Source organism: Nylanderia fulva, unplaced genomic scaffold, assembly GCF_048542155.1.
Source record: "Nylanderia fulva isolate GAGA-0341 unplaced genomic scaffold, ASM4854215v1 Scaffold102, whole genome shotgun sequence".
NCBI lineage: Eukaryota > Metazoa > Arthropoda > Insecta > Hymenoptera > Formicidae > Nylanderia > Nylanderia fulva.
Genome location: NW_028189215.1, coordinates 300716 through 310274, shown reverse-complemented (window position 1 = coordinate 310274; position 9559 = coordinate 300716). Strand labels below are relative to the sequence as shown.

The 9559-nt window shown below is 34.9% G+C and overlaps 1 protein-coding gene and 2 pseudogenes across 1 annotated transcript; 2 read left to right on the top strand and 1 right to left on the bottom strand.

Moving 5' to 3' along the window:
• Positions 1–710: 710 nt before the first annotated feature.
• Positions 711–3903, top strand: LOC114938056 (uncharacterized). Its single transcript, XM_085484193.1, has 9 exons — positions 711–794; positions 960–995; positions 1108–1191; positions 1390–1549; positions 1900–2052; positions 2410–2754; positions 2937–3062; positions 3225–3372; positions 3736–3903. The coding sequence occupies exons 7-9, from the start codon at positions 3049–3051 to the stop codon at positions 3901–3903; spliced, it is 330 nt and encodes a 109-aa protein (XP_085340319.1). The 5' UTR covers positions 711–794; positions 960–995; positions 1108–1191; positions 1390–1549; positions 1900–2052; positions 2410–2754; positions 2937–3048.
• Positions 3904–6824: 2921 nt separating this feature from the next.
• LOC146725155 (uncharacterized) lies at positions 6825–7907 on the bottom strand (annotated as a pseudogene).
• Positions 7908–8264: 357 nt separating this feature from the next.
• Positions 8265–9347, top strand: LOC146725154 (uncharacterized; annotated as a pseudogene).
• The last annotated feature ends 212 nt before the right edge of the window (positions 9348–9559 follow it).

Genomic DNA, 9559 nt, shown 5'->3' with positions numbered 1-9559 from the left:
GAAAGCAAAAAATAATCTATTATCAGACACAATTGTGCTATAAATAACACTTCCTAAATAAAGTAGGATCCAACATCAATAACTCATGTAATTTATTATCTACATGAGAATAACGTTAATATCGCAGTACAATCTAAATAAAGCATGTGTAACAAGCATAAAGATATTAATACTGACATCTATAGAATAATTAAGTAACATATTGTAGTTGTTACGATTGCAATAATTGATTTTCATCAATTAATATTAAATAACTTATCCACCTATTAATTCCATTAGATTTATCAGTTTCATAAATTATATAAATGCCCATACACAGCCTAACAAAATTATGCAAATGTATATATGTAAAACCGAAATTATTGATTAGAAGCTAAGTCTACATCCTACAGACTTATAATAAATATTAGAAATCAGTTAAGTTAACAATAGCAAAATTAACAATAATAATAGTAATAATTAACGCATAATTCTTGTTTATCAATTAAAAGGAAAGAAATATAATGAGAAAACCTTATAAAGCCTTATAATATGATTTCGCAGTTTTCCCCTAGATCTAGTAACTTCTAGTTCGCCTTAAGTATTACCCCAATGTACCGAGTTTCCCAACTATACTTATAATCTATGACAGAACTATGTTTCGCTAAGAGGTATTACTGTTCACCAATAGATGGCGCGTCGATGTCCTTTTGCATCGAACGGAAGGTGTTTCAAGAGAGAGAGTTTCCTCCTGAGAGTTTATAACCTAATATGTAAATATTACAACGCTCATACCTTTCAATGTTGTCATGTATGTATGTATCACGGTAAATTGTATATGTATAACATTATAGCCATACAATACTGCAAAGATTTTGAGCTGTTCTTAGACAGTGCTTTCAATATTAAAATAACCTTTTAATACGGTGACACATACAAGGATAACCTCAAATGTCCAAATACACATAATATTCTTTCAGATTTAATACAACATACAATATAATATCCTGACAAAGGTATGTTACCTAACGCTATAATTTTAATATTTAATAGACAGAGATTATTTATAAATTCAACTCAACAATTATCTTCTCTTTTTTACATGCTCTGTCCGTGGATCAAAAACAGAGTATAAATACATCAAATAATTATCGCAGCAAGAGAATTCGAATTCAAACTTCTGATAAAAACCGCCTAATAGAAGATTCTCAGGTAACTTATAAGAGTCACGCAGCCAGCATAGGTTAAGTATTATAATAATGTATTAATATGACAGATTCAACTATACATATTATTAGTCGCATCCTTTTAACAAACATGCAGCACACAATTATGCACACCTCACTTATCTGTGATATTATTATTGTTAGTAAAATAACTATGTTATCATTTGTTTCATATGTTACTTAGGATGAGTGGCGAGGCAGCACTCCAAAAATACACTCAAAGACCTATGACTTTGAGACGGTCGTAAAACATTATTGCATGGCATATCAGCAACAAGATTAAATTACGACAATCCTGAACACAGCCACCAAGATCACTACCATCAGTTCACCGTCATATATATGTAAGCGTCATACCAGAATTCTTCTTCGCATTCAACGCATTCAACGCATAACTTATAATTCATAAACTTATTCTTTCAAGTTTAACACAACATAATTTGACAAGAGAAAGCTTCCATTTAAGCAATTTATAAATTGTTTATGAACTCGACTTAATAATCTCATCCATTTCTAATATGTTCTATCCGGAAATCAAGAAAACAAAGAAATACGACAGATCAAATTAACCATATTATTAGTCGCATCTTTTCAGCAATAAATGTATCTCATTATTATGCACACCTCACTAATCTACGTTATTATGATTGTTAATAAGATATTTATATTATCATTTGTTTCATATGTCACTTAGTATATGTAGCGAAGCAGCGCACTAAGAATACTCTTGAGGACCTATGGCTTCATCAGGAGAGCAATACCGCATGATCCATGACAAACAGGATTACAAATGAACCTGGACACAGCCATCGAATAAACCTCCATTAACAGATTCACTGTCAAGTACGTAAGTATCAAGACAAATAATCCATCTTGCACACAACGAGTCACTATAGTTCATAGGCTTATTTTTAAATTTATACAGCGTAGAGAGTTCCTATTTAAATAACTATAGATTATTTATGTAAACTTAACAATCTATATCTATTTCATACATACTCTATCGAGAGTCTAAAGTCAGAGTGACACTTCTCATACACTATGCATCACTTATAATTCACAGGCTTATTCTTAAAAATTGACACCATATAATACTCGACAAAAGAGAGCTTCTTATTAAATAGTTATAATTATTTATAAATATATATAAATTTATAAACTCAACTTAATAGCCTCTTTCTATTTCTTACATGCTCAATCCAAGAGACAAGAAACAAAATCAAGATGAGCCAAATAACTGTCTAAGTCAAGGAAGGAATTCATTTCTCATCAAAAACTACTTCAAAAAGATCCCTGGATAACTCATAGGAATCACACGACCAGTGTCAGTTAAGTAGTTATAATATAGTAATAATATAACAAATTATATTATCATTTGTTACTTATGTCACTCCGTATATTAACAAATCACACTTAAAATACACTTAGAGACCTATGGCTACAAGGCGATCGAGAAGTCACTACCGCATAACAAACAGCAGGACTACCTTGCAACAATCTTCAACGCAACCATCGTATAGACCACCGTCTTCAGTTCACTGTCATATATGTAAGTATTAGCACAAAGAATCTCTCCTCGTTTATAACGCAACACTAAAAGTTCATTTAATACAGTATAATATTTGTCAAAAAAGATGACTAAATATAAATTGTTTATGAAACTTAATAATCTATTTCTGTATACATGAAATCAACATGATGATCTATTTCTGTATACATGCTCCACCCAAGGGTCCAAATCAAAGTCAGTAAATGCACCAGACAACTGTCACGACAAAAGGATTTGAACATCTGATCAGGAACCACTTCATCAAGAGATTCACAGACAATTCATCAAAATTATATGTATAATAATAAGTAAGTATTTAAATAATATTGCAAATTCAACTATTATTTAACGTATCCTATTAATAGTGAGATGCAATATACTAATGTACGCACTTCGGTTATCTCTATTAATATTATTGTTAATAGGACAATCACATATCATTTGTGTCATATGTCACTTATCTTATACAGCGTAGCAGCACACCAAAACAAATGCATTCAGAGTCCCATGGCTTCAAGACAATCAAAACAGCATCATCGCATGGCATATTGGCAGCAAGACCTCACTTCAATCCTGGACGCATTTATCGAGAAGTCTGTCTGTCATCAGTTTGCCATCGTAAGTATGTGAGCATTAGTACACGATTCACTTATCATACACTGCGCATCACTTATTTCAGGGGCTCAGTTAATATTCCCACTTAGTTGATTATTCAACCCATGCTAGCGTCTTATATAGAATATAACAAGATATTTCAATTATTATCCTAAGTAAATTTATATATATTCCATATAATATGCAGTTAAGTTGACCAAGTCAATTGAGCAGGATCAATGAGATCAAACTAATGTTTATATTTTTACAAAACTAAAGCTATTAACAGTCTTATATATTCTTATATATAATATATATTAAGGTTATAGATAATAATTATCAGTCTGTAATTAAAAATTATTATATACTTTTCTTTCATTGTTTCAGAAAATCGTTCAACAACAAAGAGGTATCCAAGCAGAAAAAGGTTATACACATAACATAGACCTCTCTATGATAACCATTTACACATTTCATAATAAATTTGTAATAACCACTTTGAGCAATAATAATAATAAATTGACACTGAACATCACAAGATCGTTCATTATTTGATACCATATATAGCTATTACTACTAATCAATACTTTATATAGAAAGTTTTCCCTTTTACTATATATTAATTATCAGTTATTAGTCACAAAATAATTATCAAAGTCATTTTATTGCATATGTTTATATATGAATAAAATAAATAAGTTGTGAATGAGTCAAATATTCGCTCTGCTATATGGAACAACCAATGACAAATCGCCAGCTTATAGGTAGGCAGGCCGCCAACCCGGTTGAGCACGCGCGCACTGCGTAGAGCATATGCGCAATGGGAACACGCTGCCACGTGCGAATTATTTTAGATCGACTTAAATGATTTAATATTATCAAAAATTACTTATAATGCTAAAAGAGCATTTATAATATTATAGTTTATATTATTATAAGCTAATTAACCCACTTATAATTGTTCATAATGAATCAAAAAGTAATAATTCAAATGATCTCACTATAGAATAACCAGACCAATCAGAATCTGCCAGCAAGAAGATACACAGTGTTACCAAATCACTTTTGCGCACGCGAGCGCATTGATCTAGTGAGAATTTTTAATTAACATATTAGAGTTTTAAATAACAACTGAGGCACTATCCACTGTTCTACACCACTAGTACACATCCTAACGATGTCATAAACATATGAAAAATATCCAGAGTGCTGTGAAAAATCTGTAACAATTTATTTTAATGCACAAAGTTTTCCCACAGGAGTAAACGAGACAGCAATAGTCAATGATGGATAATATTATTTCTAATCAGAATATTAAAGTTAGCAACTCAAAATTTCCATGGTTATTATAAAACACCATCAGAAATATATTAGAATAATCTCCGGTATGAGAAAAGGTTGTTTTATCTCAATAATTTCACTTTGTCAGTATGTTCACCAGTGTGAGAGAGACAGCAATAGTCATATCACATATGCACTAATTATGAAGTAATTAATGCACAGACCTTGTCAAGTCCTTTATAGATGATAGATAGTATGTCCACGATCCATGTAAGAATGTTGCAGATCCACTTTCCATTTATAAAAGTCGAAATAATAAATATCAAATACACCTGTCAAAGTCACTAGACGAGGTATGCAGAAGTTCACATTTCACAGACTATTTATTAATTATCTAAGCACCTTATCAGCAAACCCCCATTTGCCAGTATACTTAGCAATAAATGTTATCGTCTAACAATGTTTATAACATTCACAGACTTAAATTAAGGTTTTAAACCCGCACTAAATACAGAGCGTACCTTACATACGTCTTATGAGGACAGTGTCTCTCAACGAACTCAACCTAACCTAACCTAACCTAACCTAACCGCACTACGACGACCCTCCGGGAACCGCTTCCGCATAACTTCCAGAGGGTCGTCTCGCGTCTGTACGTAATAACGCACCAGTACTTTGAATTTAACCAACTATACAGGGTGTCCGGTAATGGTCGCCTCAACCGTCGTGTGCAGGTAGAGTAAGTTAAACCGAATAGGAAAGTCCTCTACCGTTTTGCGATTTTCGCAATAATTATTGTGTTATTAAATAAAAAAGATCGGCCAATCTAAGCGCGCGACGAGATGAGACGGCCCCCTGTCACACGATACACGGCGCGCGGCAAAGCGGAGGGAGGAGCGAACGCGATGGCTACGAACGGCGCGTAACGCTAAAGCTCCGCGACAATTATTTTCTCTCTTTCCCTTTTCATCTCACTTTCTTTACTAAAAACGAATCTTTTTATTTTCAAAATGGCATCTTGATTAATTATTGTAAAGTACAGTTTTGAAAAATTAATAATCGCATTGACATCATTTTCGACGATGTATCTCATTAAAATTTAACATGCATACAAAGCAAAATAAGAGTCTGATGCAAATCACACCATACACGGAGAGAATTTTCTCTTATTAGAATTTATCCTGAAAATCATGGTAATCGTGGGATAATATGGTGTAGGAAAAATTTTATAAGAGTTTCTCTGATTAATATTTACTACATTAAAAATTATTAATATGAACATAGTAAAATTAATCGAGTACATTTTTTATTTTATTGTGGTAGATATTAATATTTTTATTGTGGTAAATATTAATCAGAAAAATTCTTATAAAATTCTTCCAGTACCTTACTGTCCCACGATTACCATGATTTTCAGGGTAAATTTTAAGAGAAAATTTTTTATGTGTAGTATTCGGATCCGTTTTATCAAAATTTACGTTTTTAAAATAATCAATAAATGATAATAACGAGAGAGAGAGAGAGAGAGAAAGAGAGAGTGAGGAACGTTATTATCATAAATGATAACGTTCCTCACTCACTCACTCACTCTCTCTTTCTCTCTCTCTCCCTCTCTCATTATTATCATTTATTGATTATTTTAAAAAACGTAAAATTTTGATAGGATGTATTCGAATACTATACAGAGAAAATTTTTTCTTAAAATTTACTCTAAAAATGATGGTAATCGTGGGACAATGGTATTGAAAGAATTTTATAAGAATTTTTCTGATTAATATTTACTATAATAAAAATATTAATATCTATCACAATAAAATAAAAAATATACTCGATAAATTTTACTATGTTTATATTATAATAATTTTTATTTTTATCATAAATGATAATAACGTTTCTCTCTCTTTAGTTCTCTCTCTCTCTCTCTCTCTCTCTCGGCATAGAAAATATTTGTTATCCTTTCCGCACCACCTTGCGGTAGATAACACGGCGCATTTTTTTTAAAGTGGTATCCCCAGTAGGTCTAATCCACTCTCATATTTTAATTTAATAATTGTTCGAAGTGCCTTCCTCGTTCTTGCGAACAGAGTTCAGCCCTTCGAACAATATTACGCGTTGCGCGATACGCCATTTCTGGAGTAATGGTAGCAAAAGCTGCGAGAATTGCTTCCCGTACTTCAGCTTCTGTACCATCACGCCTATGCTCGACTAAATCTTTAATGTGACCCCACACGAAATAATCGAGCACATTAAGATCTGGCGATCGCGCCGGCCAGATGATCGGGCCGCCTCGACCTATCCATCTCTCTGGATAATGCGCGTTTAAAAAATCGCGCACTTGTCGAGAAAAGTGCGCAGGAGCCCCGTCTTGTTGAAAAATGAGTTCCGCTCTATCGCGAAGAGAAACATCTTCGAGAAGAGCAGGTAACTCATTTTGGAGGAAATTAAGATAGATCGCTCTATTTAAACGGGGTGGAAGAAAATATGGCCCGATCTAAAAAAATAAAATATTAAAAAAAAATGATTTGTTAAACTCGCGAAAGAAAATTTTTTTGCTTACTAACAAGTAAATTTACTACTTACTATTTGGTTCGATTTTATTCCTGCCCATACATTTATCGCCCAGCGATATTGATAAGCGCGTTCTCGAACGGCATGCGGGTTTTCTTCTGCCCATTGCAGAAAATTGTGTGAATTAAACACACCGTTCGGTGTGAACGTGGCTTCGTCAGTCCATAAAATTCGATCGGGGAAAAAATTATTTCGTCGATACTGCGCAAGAAATTCTGTGTGTTTTACCGACTATTAATATTTATTAAAAATAACGCGAAAAAATATGAAATAAAGATAATAAAAATACCTTCACAAAAATAGACGCGCTGTTCGTCATCTCTCGGTAAAAGTTGCTGTACTCGCTGATGATGATACGGATGCAATCCATTTTGACGTAGAACATGATGCACCACGTATCGCGAGAGACCGAGCATCCGAGATACACGGCGCACACTGCTCCTGGGGTTTTCTTCGAACGCTCGCAGGATTCTCTCTTCTTCTCGTACGTGATAACGTACTGGTGCCCCCACGTTTCGTCGATTTGGCATCACAACTCCTAGTGTTTCTCTGGCGCGTTGAACACAATTCAAAATTGTTTTATAATATGGATGACGCTCACGTTCGGGAAATCGCTCCGCGTAAAGACGAGCCGCAGCACGAGCTTTTTCTCCGGCTGCTCCGTATACGATAATCATGTCCGTATATTCTGCTGAAGTATAATCTGCCATTATTTAATAACTTTTTACACGCACCTTACGAGACGTACAACTCGAAAGTTGGGCAGCTACTGTGGAACAACAAATTACGAGGAAAAGAGAATCGATGATAATTTAAAGAAAATTATTTCAAACGTTTGCCGCAGTATCATCTGATATCCTTGCGCGCCGCGGCTTTATCGCTCCGCGTAAAGGCGTAAAGAAAAGCCGCGGCGCGCAAGGATATCAGATGATACTGCGGCAAACGTTTGAAATAATTTTCTTTAAATTATCATCGATTCTCTTTTCCTCGTAATTTGTTGCTCCACAGTAGCTGCCCAACTTTCGAGTTGTACGTCTCGTAAGGTGCGTGTAAAAAGTTATTAAATAATGGCAGATTATACTTCAGCAGAGTATACGGACATGATTATCGTATACGGAGCAGCCGGAGAAAATGCTCGTGCTGCGGCTCGTCTTTACGCGGAGCGATTTCCCGAACGTGAGCGTCATCCATATTATAAAACAATTTTGAATTGTGTTCAACGCGCCAGAGAAACACTAGGAGTTGTGATGCCAAATCGACGAAACGTGGGGGCACCAGTACGTTATCACGTACGAGAAGAAGAGAGAATCCTGCGAGCGTTCGAAGAAAACCCCAGGACCAGTGTGCGCCGTGTATCTCGGATGCTCGGTCTCTCGCGATACGTGGTGCATCATGTTCTACGTCAAAATGGATTGCATCCGTATCATCATCAGCGAGTACAGCAACTTTTACCGAGAGATGACGAACAGCGCGTCTATTTTTGTGAAGGTATTTTTATTATCTTTATTTCATATTTTTTCGCGTTATTTTTAATAAATATTAATAGTCGGTAAAACACACAGAATTTCTTGCGCAGTATCGACGAAATAATTTTTTCCCCGATCGAATTTTATGGACTGACGAAGCCACGTTCACACCGAACGGTGTGTTTAATTCACACAATTTTCTGCAATGGGCAGAAGAAAACCCGCATGCCGTTCGAGAACGCGCTTATCAATATCGCTGGGCGATAAATGTATGGGCAGGAATAAAAGCGAACCAAATAGTAAGTAGTAAATTTACTTGTTAGTAAGCAAAAAAATTTTCTTTCGCGAGTTTAACAAATCATTTTTTTTTAATATTTTATTTTTTTAGATCGGGCCATATTTTCTTCCACCCCGTTTAAATGGAGCGATCTATCTTAATTTCCTCCAAAATGAGTTACCTGCTCTTCTCGAAGATGTTCCTCTTCGCGATAGAGCGGAACTCATTTTTCAACAAGACGGGGCTCCTGCGCACTTTTCTCGACAAGTGCGCGATTTTTTAAACGCGCATTATCCAGAGAGATGGATAGGTCGAGGCGGCCCGATCATCTGGCCGGCGCGATCGCCAGATCTTAATGTGCTCGATTATTTCGTGTGGGGTCACATTAAAGATTTAGTCGAGCATAGGCGTGATGGTACAGAAGCTGAAGTACGGGAAGCAATTCTCGCAGCTTTTGCTACCATTACTCCAGAAATGGCGTATCGCGCAACGCGTAATATTGTTCGAAGGGCTGAACTCTGTTCGCAAGAACGAGGAAGGCACTTCGAACAATTATTAAATTAAAATATGAGAGTGGATTAGACCTACTGGGGATACCACTTTAAAAAAAATGCGCCGT